This window comes from Trichosurus vulpecula, chromosome 5 (assembly GCF_011100635.1).
Source record: "Trichosurus vulpecula isolate mTriVul1 chromosome 5, mTriVul1.pri, whole genome shotgun sequence".
Lineage (NCBI taxonomy): Eukaryota > Metazoa > Chordata > Mammalia > Diprotodontia > Phalangeridae > Trichosurus > Trichosurus vulpecula.
In genome coordinates this window covers 217,741,396-217,760,979 of record NC_050577.1, presented here as the reverse complement: position 1 = coordinate 217,760,979, position 19,584 = coordinate 217,741,396, and the positions used below count along the sequence as shown (strand labels likewise).

Genomic DNA, 19,584 nt, shown 5'->3' with positions numbered 1-19,584 from the left:
TATCACTTTGGGGGTTCTATTGGCCAACCGTCTTCCCCTGTCTGTCCCCCTCTTGTTTCCCCACATTTCCCTCTCCCTTCCCAGCTGTCACCTTCTTTATGTCTCTGTCATCTCTGAATCTTCTCTAACTTCCCTCCTTTCTCCCTCCTTCCTTCTTTCTCTCTCTCTCCCTTCTACTCTCTCTCCTTCTGTCCCTTCCTCACTTTTTCTCTCTCTCCTGCCTCCCTCTCTCTGTATCTCTGTGTATCCTTCCCTCTCTCCCTCTTTCTGCCCCTTCCTTCCTTCCTTCCTTTCTCTCTGTGTCTCTCTCTGTCTCTCTGTCTCTCTCTCTGTCTCTGTCTCTGTCTCTCTGTCTCTCTCTCTCCTTCTCTCTCCCTCTCTCTGCTCCTCCCTCTCATTCTCTTCCCTTTCTCTCTCCTTTTCTTCCTTCCTTCCTTCCTTCTTTCCTTCCTTCTTTCCTATCTTCCCCGCTCCCTCTCTCTCTTCCTCTCTCTCCCTCTCTCTCCCCCTCTCTGCTCCTCCCTCTCATTCCCTCCCCTCCCTCTTTGTCTCTCCATCCCTACCCCGATTCCTGCTGTCTCTTTCCACCACTGTCTTTCTGACCCCTTCTTACCACCCTTTATTTTCACCATACCCTACAATTTCTTCACCAAACTTTCTCTCCCACAGCACATAGCTGAATGCCTTGCTGAGAGTAGGACCTCAATCAGTATTTGTTGATTGATTAATTTACTGGTTGATTCTGTCTGCCTTCTTTGTCACCCTCAGAGCAAGTAATTGAAAATGAAATTGTCATTGATGAACTGACAACACTCTGAATCAATTATGTCCTTTTTTTTTAGCTTGCTGAGGGGTTCAGAGTCAGGAAAATGGTTGTGCTTTGACGTAAACATGTTTTAAACTTTCCCACAAGACCTGAGACAATGACTTGGTGATTTTCTTTTCTCCACAGCAAGCTTTGCCATCAGTGGTTTTCTTGGATCGAATAGTTCTTTCTTTCTTCCTGTAAATGCATAGGATTTCTCAAGCCATAACAAATTAATGAATGAATGAACAAATGTTCATTAAGGGCTTGCTCCATGCCAAACAGCAGAAAAGCCATGTCATCCTCCACCGTCCATTTTTCCTTTTGCCTTCAATCTTTCCCAGTATCTGGGTCTTTTCCAACGAGTCCTGTCTTCTCATCGTGTGGCCAAAGAAGGGATTTAAGCTTCAGCTTCAGTATGTGACCATCCAGTGAAAACCTGAATTAATTTCTTAAGTATTGACTAATTTAATCTCCTTGATGGCCAAGGGACTCTCAAAAGTCTTCTCCAGTACCAGAATTCGAAAGCATTGATTCTATGGCGATAGCTTTCCTTATAGTCCAACTCCCACAGCCATGCATTGCTGCTGAGAAGAAACCGTAGCTTTGACTATACAAACCTTTGACAGCAAAGCCTGTCTCTGCTATTTAGTCTGCTGTCCAGATCTGCCATAGCTTTCCTTCCAAGGAGCAGGTGTCTTTTAATTTCATGGCTGCTGTCACTGCAGTGATCTTTGAGTCCAAGAATATAAAATCTGACATTGCTTCCATTTCTTTTCCCTCTATTTGCCAGGAATTTTTAGGACCAGTTGCCAAGATCATAGTTGTTTTGATGTTAAGCTTTGTCAGCTTTTACTCTCTCCTCTTTCAGCCTTATCAAGAGGCTTCTTAATTCTTTTTCACTTTCTGCCATCAGAATGGTATCATCTGAATATCTGAGATTGTCGGTGAGGCTGGGGGAAGACCTCAGTTCAAAACCAGACTCAGAGACTAGCTGTGTGACCTTGGGCAAGTCACTTCATCTCTGTTTAATAAAAGCACCTACCCCCCAGGGTTGTTGTGAGGATCAAATAAGAAAATATTTGTATAAAGTGGCACATAGGAGGTGATATATATATATATGTATGTATGTATATATTAGCTGTTATTATTTCTATTATAGGGAGTAAATGAGATAATGGTTGTAAAACATTTAGCACATAGTAAGTGCCACATCAATGTTAGCTGCTGCTGCTACTACTACTACTTACTACTGTTATTATTATCATTCATTGGCTGTAGCTTCTGAAGAGGAGGGGACCATGGCACTTGCAGACACAGTTGCCGGGTTACTCCCCTCTGCACAGGCTGTTAGTGCTGCGTTGAAAGCAGGAACAAATGGTCTGGGGGTACACTACTCTTTCTAGGCTATTTGGCTCTAGGGCTCTAGATTGTGTCGAATGCAATTCCGCCAGGTCCCGGGGTCTTCCCTGATATGCACTGACGGGAGATGCGGGGGCCCAGAATTCCCTGATTCTTTCCTGCACTGTTAGCAGGCTGCTCTTGGGTATGATCATGATTTCACTTGAAGGGAGTATGCTTTCTCCAGGATTCCAGATGTCAGACCTCAGATCCCAACACCTGATTTCCATGCCATTTAATTTAAATAAGCATATTTTATTATTAAAATGAAGAGACCTGGGTCACTTTCAACTCAACTACAAGTTGAATAGATTTCTTCAGAGCAATATAAATTAAATGTGCAAAATATGCAAAATAAATAAATTTCCCATGTAAAGATCAATACATTTCTTCATTAATTTTAATAAGTTGACAGCTTATGACTCTAATAAGGTATCCACTAGATGTTTGTTATAACCTCTGACCCCTTTTTTCTCATCTGTAGCCAGTTTCTTAATGACCAGCAGTGGCCTATAGTATGACTGCTCTGGCCTGTGATTTCACACTATATAGGTCCATTTTTGCATACGAAATTGACCTCTACATTTTTTCCAGGAAAAATCCCAGGGACTCTTGCAGAGAGGAAATGTCCTCAACTCCTGAGAAACCTCCAACACAGTTTTCCATGTCATGGCCATTGTCACAAAGTCAGTGTCCCCTTCTGCAGCATACTTTGTGTGCCTCCCAATTGGACACAATAAAAATTTTTCATTTTACCTTGTCTTGGACTTAACACCAAGGCGGAAACCTGAGGTGATTTTCCAGGTTTTCAGGCCAAAAACCCAAGGGAATTGTTGAGTTGATTCAGGGGGAGTTTGGAATTACTTGGTCAGTTGTCATAGATTGTTACTGCATTTGTCTCTTGAAAGTGTGACCTATTTCTGTAGATGGCATGGTATAGAAATTGGAACTGGTTGGTTACAATTTTGTACATTGGCATAAAACTAACAGTCACTTCATGAGCCATGCTACTTAGCTCTTTTCCCCCATCTCACCAGTGATTTATTTGGTATAAGGAACTTCTATACTAATTTAGGTCAGCTCCTTCTCTGCAATTTGTAGGCTCAAGACAGTGGCTTTAGTGCACTGAGTGGTGACTTGTCTAAGGGTCAAACAACCATTTCTGCCAGAGACAGAACTTGAACCCGGGTCTTCCTGGTGCTAAGCCTTTCACTGTGGCTGTCATTACCAGAATTTCATTCTAATCCCTACAATATCAGAAAGGTGCCATCGGGTATACATAGAAAAGACTGCTGCTGATGGTAGGTTTTCATTCTAAGCCTAAACCACAGGTTTATAACCACTGATACTCATACCTTTCAATGTAAAAAATATCTTATCATTAAAAGCAAATTCAAATCACCTTCAGTTCAACTACAAATTAAAAATCATACTTCCTTAGAGTACTTTTTGAAAAAAAATCCTAATATATAGGTCTGTTACTTTCTTTACTGTTATTTTTTGTCTTTTGAGGCATTAACTTGTGCTCTGAAAGTTGGTACCCAAAACCTCTCCAATAATTTATCCTCAAATTTCAGGCTTGGGACTTTTCCAGTAGCCCATGGCATAATGGCCAGAGCGCTGTATCTAGAATCAAGACACCAGGGCTGGAATCCAAAGTGTTCTGGTTAGCTGCCTCTGTGACCTTGGGCAGGTCATTTACCCTTTGGCCTCAGTTTCTTTGACTCTCAAGTCAGGGGTGGGGAGACCTGAGTGACCATGGTGATCCCTTTCAGCTTTCAGTTCTAAATCACTTTAGGAACCTTCATTAACTACTGTCTCAGCTGCTTTTTGCTTATTTCTCTTAAATGACTTTTTTTCTCTGCTTGTTCACTTTTTTTCAACACAGCTAAATCTTTCTACCTCTTTTTCCAATCCCTGTCTCCACCTCCCTCTATCTTTCTTTTATCCCCAAAGCTTCTGCAAGGTATTTCTTGCTCCTTTTTCTCTCCACATGTCAAGTCAACAAGCTTTGATTAAGCATTTACTGTGTGTATGGTACTGTGCTAATAAGCCCTGGGGATCCAATGAAAGGCAAAAACAAAGAACAAGGTCATATCCGCTAAGGAGCTCATAGTCTAATGAGGGAGACAGTATGCAAACAGCTATACACATGCAGGATAAATACCGGGTAAATTGGAGATAATCTTATGGGGAAGGTGGAAAGGACTGTGGGGCCTGCCTTAATCTAAAATGCTTGTTAATCATTTAGAAGATTGGTTTCCTATCAACTGGCTTGAATGAATAAATGAATGAAAAAACACTTGAGCACCTATATGTGCTAAGGTGGCCCAGTGGATAGATCACTGAGCTTGGAATCAGGAAGACTTATCTTCTTGAGTTCAAATCTGGCCTCAGACAATTATTAGCTGTGTGACCCTGAGCAAGTCATTTAACCCTGTTTGCCTCAGTGTCTTCATCTGTCAAATGAGCTGGAGAAGGAAATGGCAAACCACTTCAGTATCTTTGCCAAGAAAGCCCCTAATGGGGTCACAAGAAGTTGAATTCTACTAGAAAAATGGCAGAACTGAACTGATCTGCAAATTGTTGTGTCAAGTCCTAGGGATACAAACAGAAAAATTAGCTTGGTGGGAGCTACCAGAAGCTTTTAGAAGCTTGCTGTTGGGAGCTGCTATTGATTGAAAATGTTTGTAGAACTCTGCTGTTGAGTATTTGGTCTCTTTTCAAACTATCTGAGAGAAAGAGTTTAGCATATCTAACAAGAAAGCTGCAGGTTAATCACCAATGTAAGCAAAAAGTGTTCTTTTATCCCCTTCTCCCACCCCCCATCCCCTATTTAGAAAGCAGTGGTGGGATAAACAATCCCAAGTTTTTTTATGGAAAAGTGGAATTTAGCCTTGGAGCTGAAGAAATGTATTTGCCAACACCCCCTGATCTTCTCAGTGAAAAGTTCGCTATTTCTACTACAGTGGAGAGCAAGAAACTTTCTCCTTCCCAATTTCAACTTGTTATAGCTTCTTACGAGAAAACTATTGGTAAGACTTCAGCAAGACACGTTTTTTGTTGTTGTTTATTGTTCAGTTGTTTCAGTTGTGTCTGACTCCTCATGCTCTCATTTGGGCTTTTCTTGGCAAAGATCCTGGAGTAGTTTGCCATTTCCTTCCCCAGCTCATTCTACAGACGAGGAAACTGAGGCAAAGGGAGTAAAGTGATTTGCCCAGGTCACCCAGCTAGTAAGTATCTGAGATTGGATTTGAACTCAGGTTCAAATTTGAGTTTGACTCCAGGGCTGGCGCTCGATCTCCTGTGCCACCTCAAGACTGATTGTCAAATTTCATCTCACCGTCAACTCTTAGCTTTCGAAGAAGGACAGTTCGTATATTGTGAAATACCAGTAAATCAAAGCAGTTTGGAAACCTCGTGGGGGTGGGAACCCAGTTCCTGAATTCATCTATTGGGAAAACAAATATAATTCCAGATGGTTTTGAAATCTTTATTTAAGCAGCCAGGTGGTGCTGTGGATGGAGCACTGGACCCAGAGTCAAGAAAACCCGAATTTAAATGTGACCTCAGACACGTAATAGCTGTATGACCCTGGGCAAGTCTTTTGACCCCTACCTGTCTCCCTTTTCTCATCTTTAAAATGGGGATAATAATAGCTTCTACATCTCAAGGTTGTTGTGGGATAAAATGAGGCTATCTACAAAGCATGCTGAAAACCTTAAAATGCTGTGTGTGTATACACACATATGTGAACATATGTATACACAATATACATATACAAATATATGTAAAAATATACACATATTTCTATACACACACAGGCCATTACTGTTCCCTCTTATTGGAAGCCTGGTTTACCTCTGTTCTGATGCATTCCTGTTGAGTGTGAGTCTCTTCTTAGCAAAGGAAGTAAACGGGTGTATGTTAACCTACCCTGCTTTGCCAGTGTGGGTTTATGGGAGTGGTAGTTGAATGGTCCTCTTACGTTCTCTTCCCCACATCCTCCATCCCAGATTTAGGTCTTCTAGGACATGCTGTTCCATGGTCATACAGCACTAAGAGAACAAACGTTTGAGGAGTGTAGATAGCAGCCATATATGACTGGCTAGTGGCTGTTCCCACTCTGCCCTGAGGAGCGGTATCTTTGTCATTATTATGATGTGCTTTGGTCTGTAGCTCCAGGGGCCCTGGACCACAGTCAAGTGCTTTTCCTTCAATCTAGCTATAAGCCTGCATCCAAAGAATAGAGAATCTGGGAGGTGGGGAGAAAGAAAATTTGGTTTTGTTTTGATTAGCTATGAATAATATCCTTCAGATCAAGAGAAATAGGCCTAAATATTTATCAAGGTCAATTATTTAACCATAAAGAATTGATGAATCTTCCAGTTGTCATTAATATGTAAGGGAATTTTAAAGGCTTTTGAAAAATACTCTTGCATAACAGTCTGGAGTCACGGTTATTTTTGAGGAACTGACGTCTGTCTTTTGTTTTGGAAAAAACCCAGATACCCTTGAAATCAACAATCTAACAGATCTCAAGATACAAGCACTACATGAGCTTGGAAATCTTCACATCTATGCAGAGAACAGAAGGTGAATTTTTGGGAAGGAGATGCATTGCTAGAATGTATGAAAACCTTTTTTAAAAACCAATTTGCAAGTGATTTTAATTAACGTGAACAGTTCTGTTATTGGTACACTTCCATGAACCTTGCTGCTATATTAATGCATTTTATGAGTGGCTTCCTTTGCTGGCATTGGGATGTGGAAGACACTTGAGAAATGCCTCTGGAGTGATTGATTGTTCATCTGATTTCCCCTTTTTCAAATGGGAATGGAATCATCTTTTTATTCAAATGCTCCTTAAGATATTGATGGTATATTATAAACATAAATTATATTTATAAATATATAAATTATAAATATTAGTAAAATGTCATCCGAATCAGTCCAAACATGTATTTACTTTCTTAATGAAAGTGGATCTGTGATGCTAACAGAAGCAATTCCAGCTCTCTATGTACAGGAAAGTGGCATATTTCTGATTTTTTTTCCAACATGCAGGGCAGCTTATAAATGCTGGAGCCAAGCCCTTGATGCCATTCTCAAAAAACCAGATGTTCTTCATACATGGAAAGAACTGGCCAATCCCCCTCTAAAAACTCCGGATATTGTCATGGGTACAAACTCCATCGATTACAGTGAGGAATTTCTGTCGATAGCTGGAATTTGGGGATGCTTGCAGGGAGGAGTCATAGCCTCAAAGATGGCACAGTAAGTGGCAAGAGTAACAACGCTTCTTCAATTTCTGTTAAAAAACCAACTAATCAATAACTCAATTCCTTGTTGTTTATGTGAATGTAAAATATCTTTGGCACTGGAGATACTGTCTGGTTTCTTCTCGAAGTGTCAAAAGTTCACTTCTTCATATAAACATTCAGTCTGCATGGGCATCTGAGTAACCATTTATTCTGATGATCACTTGAGAGAAAGATAATGTGACCAGAAATCTGAACTCTAGTCATAAGTGAACTTCACTCTCCTATCTACTTAGCTGGTGAAGATGCTTGGCCCAGTGGATAGAACACTGGATCTGGGATCAGGAAGACCTGAGCCCAAATCCCACCTCAGATACTTACTAGCTGGGTAATGCCAGGCAAATCTGCCTCATCTTCCCCATATGTAATATGGGGATGATAAGAGCCCCTAATTCTCATGGTTGTCGTGAGTATGAAATGAGATACTGTTTGTAAAGTGCTTTGCAAGCCTTAAAGCCTCACATAAATGTTGTCTGTGGCCTATATTATTATTATTTCAAGTATCCACCTGCAGAAAACAAGCTATCAGAGTTTGAGATGGATAAAAAGAAGATAATTATGGCTAAGAATGTTGTGATCATCGTTCTTATAAACTGGATAAACCTCACTTACTGAAGGCATGGGATGGTAGCAGGTACTTCAGCAAAAGGTGGATCACTCATTTGTTTAGCATTGTAGATGGTTCAAACAGACAAGTCAAGGGGCTTGAGATGGAGGGATTTGTCCTGCTCATCCTTTATCCAGAAATGGTTGATTCTGCTTGTTGAGGATTGTAACAGTCTACCGATGCCTAAAACGGTAAATGTTTCACAACTATTCACTTTAATTGGATTGTTTAAGAAAAAGACCCCTGAAAATGAATAAATTAGATATATTTTTTATAAAGACAAAGAAAAACACCCCAAAACTGAACAGTTGTTTGAGTAGAAATGGGGCCTGAGTTTCAATGCTGATTCTACTCCCATTTGAAAATTTATCCAAGGGAAAAATTTTTATCCCTGATTTTCCCTTTTTCAAATGGTAATTTTGATTTTAGGGAAGTTACATCCCCTGTGCCTCAGCTTCCTCATCTGTAAAGTGAAAGAATTGGAGTCTATGGTCCCTTCCAGCTCAGAATCAGTGAACTTATATGAATGGAGAGTGCGCTGGCCTCTGGTGTCCTAGGGCCTGCATTCGAATTCTGGCTTTGCCATTTCTACCCATGTATGCTTGGATATACAGCCTCTCTGAGGCCCTTTTCAGCTCTAATTCTGTGGCACCTGTGACTTCTCTGGGTCTCAGTTTCCTCATCTGTAAAAGGAGGGGTGAAATGGGATTGGCTAGTGACAGGAGCCTCTGCCACAGAATTTCCTGTCATCTTTTTGAGTAGCTTCAGCTTCTTGGAGGAACAGAAAATGAAAGAAGGCTGCCTCCATGACCTAAGGGTGAGGTGGTGACAGATACATAATATCCTGAGCCCAGAGACAAATTCAGAAGAAAATTTATGGAAGCGCAAATCAGGATTCTCCCTTGACCTTCCATCACCCACGTAGACTGTTTACTCATCCGTAATAAGTGGAGCTTTAATGTATTCAGAAAATTCATAAATTATTGTTTGTAAAAGAATCAGATTAAAAATGTAATGTAATTTGCTAAGTTCTGATTTATTGGGAGCCTGATTTGGGTTATGTATTTATTTATTTATGTTTGTTCTTCTAATAAATGGGCTTTCATGAGTCATGTGGGAAAGTCTGAGAGGAGGAGGACATTCCTCCGTAGGTGCATGTGCTGTGGTGTGGACTTTGACTACAATGCACACGAATTGGCTTCTTGGCCCCACATGGGCCAGCTTGGATTCAGGTAAGAGAAAGGGGCAGGAAGGCAGAGAGGGGGAATTGGTCAGCAGTAAGCCAGCTTTCCCCGACCAGTCAGGGCTCCACCTGCTCATTTGAGGGCTGTAGAAAAGCCCTGCTTTGGTCACGCTCTTGAAAATCTAGTTCTAAAAGCATGTCTGTAGCCCACACTTCTCTCTACATTATCACCTGCTATCTCAGTCCCCTGCAATGTGGTTTATTCACCACCAGGCTCCAAGGTCACCAGTGGCATCCTATGCCCTAAATCCAACAGCTCTGCCCAGGTCCTCTTCCTGCTTGATCTCAGAGTGGCTGACCATACCTTTCTGATGAATACTCTTTTCTCATTTGGTTTCAGAAATATCATACACTCCTGGTTCTATCTCTGCCTCTGTAATTGTTTTATCTCTGTAAGTGCTCAATAAATGCTTTACTTCCCTCCCTCCCTCCCTTTCTCCTTCCCTCCCTCCCTCCCTTCCTCCCTTCCTTCCTTCCTTCCTTCCTTCCTTCCTTCCTTCCTTCCTTCCTTCCTCCCTCCCTCCCTCCCTCCCTTCCTTCCTCCCTCCCTCTCTTCTTTCCTTCCTTCTTTCCTTCCTGCTTTCCTTCTTGCCATTTTCCTTGGTTCCTCACCTTCTTTCCTGATCTTTAGGGTGGATTTTTCCACTGTTATGTGGAAAGGTCATCCCCTCTCTTATCTTTCTATATTCCATGCCTGGGAAATAGTTTTACTCTCATGGCTTTTGCTCTTCTCTGCAGATGACTCCCAAATCTCCAGCCCTGACCTTTCTTCAGAGCTTTGAAGGATCATTTTCCACTCCCCATCAGGCTTCTCTGTTGGGATGTCTTACTAGTACCTTAAACACAGAGTGTCCAAAATGGAGCTTCCCCCCTAAACTGACCCTTCTTCTTCCCATCAATACTTCTGCCGATTTCTCTCTTTCCTCTCTCCTCTGTCTCTGTCTCTCTGTCTCTGTCTGTCTGTCTCTCTCTTTCTCTCTCTCACTCTCTCTTACTCTCTCTGTCTGTGTCTTGGTCTCTCTCTTTGTCCATCTCTCTATGCCTCTCTGTCTCTATCTCTTTGTCTCTCTCTGTTGCTCTCTCTCTCTGTCTCCCCTCTCTCTTATCAGAACAGTTCCAGAGTCCTCTTTTCTATTCTCATTATTACTATTCTGGTGCAGGACCTCATCACTGCCTGCCTTCACCCTGCTTCTCCCACCCCACACCCACCCACTTCTAATCTTTCCTTCATTCCACTGGCAGAAGAATATTCTTACGCATATATCTGCTCCTGTTACTCCCCTGCTCAAAATTCTTCAATGGCTCCCTATTGCCTCCTAAGTAGAGTTGAAACTTCAATCAAACACAACTGAAATGACTGAACAACAACATTCTCCCAGGGTTCTTGTGAGAATCAAATGAGATACTATTTGTAAAATAAAAAGTACGTAGCACAGTACATGACTCTTAGTAGGTTCTTAATAAATGATCTTTTGCTTCTCCTCCCTGGGATCAAAGTAGGTAAGGGAAGAAAACTCTCTTCCATAGAGGAAGGGCAAATAATCCCACCTCGTGAGTTCTTTTGGAATAAACAGAATGAAGTAATTTGTTATTCAATGAAACTAGCTCATTTCATCTGTCAGAAAGTAAAATACTTAGTGTATTCGAAGACTACCATAATTCCATTTGTTGTTGTTGAGTTGTTGCAGTTGGGTCCAACCCTTCATGAAAAATTTTGGGGCTAATTTCTTGGCAGAGATACTGGAGTGCTTTGCCACTTCCTTCTCCAGCTCATTTTACAGATGAGGAAACTAAGCTAAGCAGGGTTAAGTGACTTGCCCAGGGTCACACAGCTAGTAAATGTCTGAGGTTGGATTGACCCGGGAAGATGAGTTTTCCTGATTCCAAGCCTAGTATTCTATCCACTGTATCACCTAGCTATCCTCTGTAATTAGATAATCTTTTAAAAATATTTTTGAAAAATTGATTGCCAATCAAATAATTTCTCTGCTGTAATTTTTTTCAGATACATTTTGATATCAAATGTAAGTGAGCGAACTGAATGCTGCATTTTCTCTTCCTATTTTTTTAAGGTAACTATTTATAATTTTCCATAATAACATGACCAATTAATTGCTCAACAAATCCAGTTGCCTACAAATTGTGGGTGAGAGGAGGGAGGAAGCTGTGGTTAGAAATATAGTTATCCCTTCCACATTGCAGGGTTAGGGGTGCGGCACTTCCACAATCTGGAAAGTTCTAAACTCTTTGGCCCTCCCTTCATACCAGAGAGGAAGCCTAATTTTTTTCTTTTTCTTTTATGGGGTATTTACAGTACGTTCTCGTAAAATTTGGGCTAAGTATTTGATCATAAGCTCTGTGTCATCTGCTGGCCTTCGCTCGTCATCTGTGCCTTCTGAAAAACTTCGCAGAAATTCTCATTTAATTTCTTATGCCAACCCATGATGTATTGAAATCACAGTAGGGAAAGTCACAGTGTGAAAGGGATTCACTGTAAGGAGCCCATATTCACTGTGCTGGCCAACCATTCTGTTCAGCTCCTGCTTGGCTCCTTTTGGATTCACTCTTAGCACCTCCACCCATCCCAATAAGCTTGAGAAAGTCAAAGGACAGCAATTGTGATTCCTAGGGAGGGATTCACTAATAGGGCAAATGATTCTTTTGTCATTAGGGATGAGGAAACTGAGGCAAACAGGGTTAAGTGCCTTGTTCAAGGTCATGCAGCTAGCATCTGAGGTCAAATTTGAACTCAGATCTTCCTAACTCAAGGCCCCTCAAGCTATCCGCTAAGCCACCTAGCTGCCCTTAAGAACACACAGAAAACATTAAATAGTTATGAAGAGAGGTCTCCACAAATGTCTTGCTTGGAACCCTCATCTTGGCATGGAGGTGGTGCTGGGCTCTTGAAGGCATTGCCAGCTAAGTGAGCACACAGGCTAATTCTACCAATTTGGAAAGCCTTTGGGAGTGGGCCTAGTGGCAAGCAGTAGGCCTGATATCCAGGGACAGGCTGGCTAAGCATGAAGAGGCTCATTACTAAAAAGTTGACTACTAAGTGATGACCTTTGTGGCCTATGAAACAGACAAGAATATGGCCTTTAGTCCTGACCAAACTTGTGCATTTTCCTATGTGCCTATCACATAGCACATAGTAAACACTTAATAAATGCTTGTTGACTATTAGTTATGCAAAGCAGAAAGTTAAGTTCTATGGTAGATGTGAGTTTGCTGAAAGATTTTTCTGATGACAAGTTGCCATTATAAATGGTGTAGTGGTATGGTGGGAATGGAGGGGTGAGACAGTTGTATAGTTAGAGACTCATCACTGCCTCAGTACCCCAACATCACTAAATGAATGAGAGAGAGGTCTCCATCATGTTGAGCACAGTTGAGCACTTCCATCATTGGTCTTCTCTGGAGGATCCATGAAAAGTTGTGGACGGGGATTTCACAGGAGGAAAAGACTCAGAGGGATCATAATCTGTGTCAGAAGAGCAAGTAACTACACTGTTGCAATCACCACTCCACAAAAGTGTCAAAAGGAAAATAGGAATAAGTGTAGTTGAAATGAAAGACACCTAGACAGGACTTTTGGAGACCTGAGGTCTGTCCTGACTCATATTCTCTTGGAGCCTTGACTTTCTCATTTACAAAATGGGAGGTTTAGATCTAGTTTACCTCCCTGTGACCCTTGGACCCAAAGTCCATGTTCAGACGCTAGTGAATCTCTTTGAACTTTGACTGATGCTCAAAGGACAACAGCGTCTATTGCTAGTCCTGAAGAGGTTTCAGAGTGGCCTTCCACTGGCGAGTTCACGGCCAGATCCCTACCTGCCACAATGAGATATTGGACATCCTTATCTTAATGACAAGGTGCGTTTCAATGAGTTCAAGATTTTTTTTAATGTGCAGAAAAAACCAAAAAAGTAGGCAAGGAACTTTTAACAAATATAGCAATTTGATTACTTACACACTTTTTTTGAATAATTTTTTTTTTACCAATTACATGTAAACACAATTTTTAACATTTATTTTTTGAAAATTTGAGTTCCAAATTCTCTCTGTCCCCTTCCCTGAGATGGTAAGCAATTTGATATAGATTACATATACATATATGCTTAAAAATAAACTCTATAGAATGGAAGATCAAGTTTATTCTACAGTCTTTTGAAAAATTGTTTATTGAAATGTTGGGGTTTGATCATTTTGAAGTTCACAATAAGAAAGAAAATTAAATTTTTTTTAAAAGAATGGGGAGAATAGTTTTTTTCTCTCTTCTCTTGAAAAATTAGAACTAGGGTTGCGCTGGCTAAATATCCCCCTTCAAAGGCCTAAAATGATAGGAAAACAGGTTGTCACTTTAAATTACTGTAAATTAAGTTGGGAAGTTGGATTGAAAGAACTGGTTGAAGCCCCTTGAAAATTATTCCGGGGGGAGGAGGGAAAGCTGTTGGCAAAATCTTAGTGCAATTTAAAACTTGAAATTTTTTTTGGAAACCCTATCTAAGAAGCCAATTTTGGGAAGTGGGCTTTGTTTAGTGACCCCTGGAAACTATATGCTGAATGTTGGAGCTCTTTGATAGAGTCTCAGTGTTAGAGGGGGCATCAGAAGAGTTCTTTGGGCATCTATATTGGTCTCTTCAGGCAGTTCTACTGTCCTTTTTTCTGGTCCTAATCAAGATTATTTGTGTTCATGTTGTCAAAATGTCGTTCTCGACTTCATCCTGTAGTCCTTGGGCCAATTGCTCCAGTAGCCATGGGATCCAGGCAACTTCATCTCCAAACAAAATGTTGGACTGCCTTGGTGACTTGGGGTACCTATGTAAGGAAGAGAAGAAACCAATTGGACTATCCATATGTGGAATTCTTTCCCCTTCTTAGGTTTTTAATTCCTTGATTTTTGCTGATAAAAAGACTTTCATCTGAATTAGAAAAAAGGGGCTTTTTTGGAGTTTTTGTTTTTTACCTAGAGATGTAGCCATGGGCCTTTGCTTTGTTTACTTTGAAGGATGATTCTGCTTGCTTGATGTATCAGAAGAGGCTGATTCCATGAAGCCTTGATGAGGCAGCTCTCTGGGGGGAAGCATTTCTGAATACAAGGCCAGCTTGTTCAGCCTCTGGTGTGTCTTATCCCTCCTACAAATGCTTCAAAGGGGAAGAGGAGGAGAAGTGGAGGCTGCTTTGGGAGTGAGGAGCTTCCCTGGACTCCTCACTTACTTGAGCTGCTCTTCTTATGCTTTTTTCTCTTTCACCTTCCTTGTTTCTTGAGCACAGGGCATTTGATCTTGGATGTGGAATTACTCCTTTTAAAGAATAATAAAATTTGATATCTGACTTTTGATAGAGTATGAATATAAAGCTATTGGTGCAGCCAGGTGGTGTAGTGGATAGAGCACTGAATTTGGAATCAGAAAGACTTGTCTTCCTGAGTTCCCATATGGCCTCAGACACTTACTAGCTGTGTGACCCTGGGCAAGTCACTTTACCCTGTTTGCCTCAGTTTCCTCATCTGTAAAATGAGCTGGAGAAGGAAATGGCAAACCATTCCAATATCTTTGCCAAGAAAACCCCAAATGGTGGTGACAAAAGAGTCAGACACAACTGAAACAACTTAACAACAAGAACAAAAATAATCAATCTATTAATAAAAACTGCTAAAATCATGATTGATTATTGGGGCATTTTTTAAAAAAATTGGTTAATTTTGATGGGGTGCTTGGGTGCCTGTACTTGGACCTGAATTCCAAGACTACATTTCTCCCTAGCCTCAAAACACTATCCCTGGCAGTTTCTCACCAGCCCAAGGACACTATGCCTAGCAATTACTCATGAGTGGACCCCAGCAAAACACTTATCACTCTACCTGGTACAGTAACAAACTGCACCAGTAAGAATTATTAGCTTGAACTGGCTTTGTACTAGCTCTTAATGATATTCTGTACCCACCGGACTATCTATACCAACTCCCTACCTCATTATGTGCATCCTGGACTCCTCATTGTGTGTATCCTAAACTTGAAACATATGTATATTCCCTACATCTATCTTGATGTCTTGTCAAACAAGACATTGATGGATGGCAGACTGGGAAATCTAACAAAAACTAGTTAACTTAGTGATGTGCCAGACCTAAAAACCACACCTCCCTGTGGCTTTGGGCTTTTCCTGGTGAACTCTGGGTAAAACACCTACTCAGTAGATAGAAAAAGTGCACATTCCTTTAAAAACTGACCACTCCTTAACCACTCCCTAATCCCACTCCACATTGCCTAGTTAGCATACTTGGCACATGTTTTACTGTAGTTTATCTTATATAAACTTTAACTGTACCCCTCTAAGGTTGAAGTTTCCTTCAGAACTTTTATCCTCTGAGAAGCGTAACAATAAAACTTTCCTGCCTTGACTTAAAGAATGCTTGAGTCTGTGAATTCATTCCAGATGACTCTGTCCCACTCTCCTGTCCTTGAGGGGTCCCTGAATCTCTCAAACTATATCAAATCTATTTAGGATTTTAAAAATATATTAATGAAGTAAAATCTTGAAGTAGCCCCTTGTTACACAAGCTTGTAGTCTTCTGATTGGTCATTGAAATATACTTAGACTTCTCTTCGGAAGCACCTGTTAAAAGAATTGTACGATGCATTCACAGTAGGAAGAACATACATACATATATGTACACATACCACACACATATATTATACACGTTGTTGTTCCATTGTTTTTAGTTGTGTCTGACCCTTCATGACCCCATTTGGGGTTTTCTTGGCAAAGATGTTGGAACGGTTTGCCATTTCCTTCCCTAGCTCATTTTACAGATGAAGAACTTACTAAGGCAAAAAAGGTTAAGTTACTTGCCCAGGGTCACACAGCTAGATTTGAGGATAGATTTGAACTCAGAAAGATGAGACTTCCTGACTCCAAGCCCCAGCACTCTACCCATTGTGCCATCTAGTTGCCCATGCACACACACATATACACACATACACACACTCATATATGTGTATGCACATACACATACAAAAATCAACATATATTTATGAGACCTATACTTTCATAATAATACTATTAATAGTTACTAACAACTAAAATTCATACAACACCCTAAGGCTCACAAAGTAGTACTCTAAAGGCTTACATAGTTACCTAAGTTGATTCTCGAAACAACCTTGTGAAGGGGGTGCTATTACCCCCATTGTACAGATGAAGGAACTGAAGCTGAGAGATAATGAAGCAACTTGCCCCGAGTCATAAGGCTGGTAAGGGCCTGAGGCTAGATCTGAACTTGGGTCTTCTTGACTTTAAGGCCAAACAATCTGTCCACCATACTAACCCTGACTTTTTAAAAACAAACTTTTAAAACTTTTTTTTAAAACATTGGGGAGTCCCCTAAACATGTGAAGTCTCTGTCAGAGGACTTTCACAGCAATGGCTTTCTTCTTTCTGCCTGATGAGGCAGGAAGTGTTGGTCAGAATGGTTTTTTTTGGTAACATACATGGCTTTTTGCCCAGATAAGTGATGGCATTTTCTGCCATTAGTGATGCCTTAGAATCTCGGAACTACATGGCCCATAGTGAGGGTGCAGAAACATGGAAACATGGGGTGCTCTAATCAGAAAATCATCTCTATCCATGTTATAAATATATATATATATACATATTTGCTCTGGATTTACTGATGTACTTTGATAGTTGTTGAAGTTTCTCTTTTCTTTTTTTCTTTCCAGGCTCTCCTCAGAACCTCTCTAGTACATCCCAAACATGACCATGAGTATGCCCAGTATGAAATTGGCCAGCTCACACCAGGCCTGGATCTCTTCTCTGATCGACACAGGGCAGATGTGACCATTGTCCTCAGCAGCCTAATTTACCTCTGTTATGAGCTCCATTCCGTTAGCCACAATCTCATCGTAAGTCAAGTATAAAATTTTAAAACAATAACATGTTACAGCAATTTTGCCATTTCTTACTCATTTATGTGTCTCTCATATGACCTTACTGGAATCCGTTTGGGCATGGCCTTTGAGGATTATGAAATGGAGATCCTCATGTGCCTTTTTAAGTTAGTTTATATTTGAAGGTATTAATATTCTTGCACAAGTTATATTCTTACTGAATACAAAAATAAGTCTTTGCCAGCCTGCTTCTATCTGGTTTTCCCTGACGTCCCAATGTTAGTCCTTCTGTGATTAAGGCAATATCACAGAGCTCAGGCATGGAGATTAGTGCACACAAAGCCCATGTGCAGAGGCCCCCCCCTTTTATTCCTTTTACATCAATGGCCCATCCATCCTTACGAGTACTTGGCTGGGGAGCTGAGCACCGTAGTTTCATCATTTGCTTCACTTGGCTATTCCACCACCTAACAAGCACCCAAGTGGGCTAGGGATTGCTGACTGTGAAACATAATGAGAACATTTATTTGTGTTCCGGAGAGGCCTACAGCAGAGTCACCACTCATCTGGGGTTGTGTGTGGGAGGGGTGGGGGGAAGGAGCTGGGAAAGACAGACTAAAGCTTCATCCAAATCTTTTGGTGTTCTTGAGGTACATTACACATCTCAAGACCCCACCTGAGAGTCGGCAACACAGAGGGGCTTCCTTATTCCTTCCCGCAGAGTAAGCACAAAGGGACTCTTCAGAAAGTTCCTCCCCACTTTTTGGTTGCTATCAGAATTGTTTGTGTTTGTGTTGGTACAATTTCCTCCTTTACTGTACCCTAGTAATCTTTGCTAATCTTCTTCCTTTTCCCTGTTTCATCTTTCCTCATTTTTCTTCTTTCTTCTTTCTTTTTGTTACTCTGGCTTTCATGCCCACTTTCTCCTGGATCTTCACCTTTGACTACTCCCCTGTAGACTATACCCCTTATTCTTCTGCTGGGTTCAGATCCCTGTCTGATCCTGGGCAAATCACTTCACTCCAGTCTGCCTCAGTTTCCTCATCTGTAAAAGTGGGCACAATAAGAGACCCTACCTCCCAGGGTTGTCGTGAAGACCAAATGAGATCCTATATGTAAAAATTTTTGGAACCCTTAAGGCCCCATTTAAATGCTAGTTATTATTGCTGATTCTACAGTGGCTCCCTGGTGGCTTCTGACTCAGACCCCTTTTTGAGCCCTGCGTCCCAGTGATATAACAACAGTAAAAACATGGTGAGTAGTTAGATAAAGACACATTGAATGACTAAGTCATTCCTGACATCAAAACAGAAAAAAGTACCAGGACTTTTCCTGTTTGCTCCATTGGGAGCTCTTAAGAAGCAGAAAGTAATCTCCATCATCACCATCATCATCATTATCTTTAATAACAGTGATAATTTTCTTTGCTCCACTGTTTCAGGATGTACTTTTTTAGCTGTCTAGATTTCTTTTCTTCTCTCTGGATGTGGCCATTCTTTGGTTGCATTTTTTTTAAACTGGACTCCTTTTGGTTATCAGTGCATTTTCATTTTGGAGACATTTTTGCTCATTTCAAGAGCAAAGCTGACGCTTTTCTCAGATGCATGAGAAATTGAGAGGGCCGCCTCAAAATGGATCGTGGAGAGAAAAAAAGGACATTTTTATTTCTTCCTGATGGTTACCATGGAGAAGTGGTGCCATTGTCCACAATTATTTCAAAACTTGTATTACCTTAGCTCCAAATAAGTTCCTGATCATCTAGAGGGAGTTTTTAGTTTTTTTAAAACAAAAAGCAAAAAAACAACCATTGAAAGCTTCAGAGAGGCAGCTATGGCCAGAGATCCATGAAGCCACATCATGGGGTCATAGATTTAAAGGGAAAGGGACTCCAGAGAGCCCCTACTCCAGCCTCCTCAGTTTATAAATGAGGGCAATGAGACCCAGAGACTTTATGGATCTTGCTCAGGGTAACACAGGTAATAAGTAACAGAGCCTGAATTTGAACCCAGACCCATTCTCTCCAAATCCAGGTTTCTTTCTACTGTTCCATACTGCCTTGCTATGACAATTTTTGTTTGTTTATTTGTTTGTTTTGGTTTTTTGGGTGGTGATGAGGCAATTGGGGTTAAGTGACTTGCCCAAGGTCATGAAGTCTCTGAGGCTGGATTTCAACTCAGGTCCACCTGACTTCATGGCCAGTGCTCTATCCACTGTGCCACCTAGCCGCCCCCATGACAATTTTATTTTTTTAAAAAACATGTCCTGAGGAAGAAGAAACAAAGAAAGCTAGATGACTCTCATACTAGGTCAGCAGC

General features: G+C 41.0%; 1 protein-coding gene across 1 annotated transcript in view; it reads left to right on the top strand.

Moving 5' to 3' along the window:
• The window catches only part of CFAP54 (cilia and flagella associated protein 54), a 303,572-nt gene that overhangs the window by 162,072 nt on the left and 121,916 nt on the right, over positions 1 to 19,584 (top strand). Inside the window, exons 43-47 of the mRNA XM_036760711.1 lie at positions 5,047 to 5,241; positions 6,715 to 6,802; positions 7,274 to 7,483; positions 11,383 to 11,449; positions 17,102 to 17,284. Coding sequence (XP_036616606.1) covers positions 5,047 to 5,241; positions 6,715 to 6,802; positions 7,274 to 7,483; positions 11,383 to 11,449; positions 17,102 to 17,284 — 743 coding nt within the window. The remainder of the gene's footprint in view (positions 1 to 5,046; positions 5,242 to 6,714; positions 6,803 to 7,273; positions 7,484 to 11,382; positions 11,450 to 17,101; positions 17,285 to 19,584) is intronic.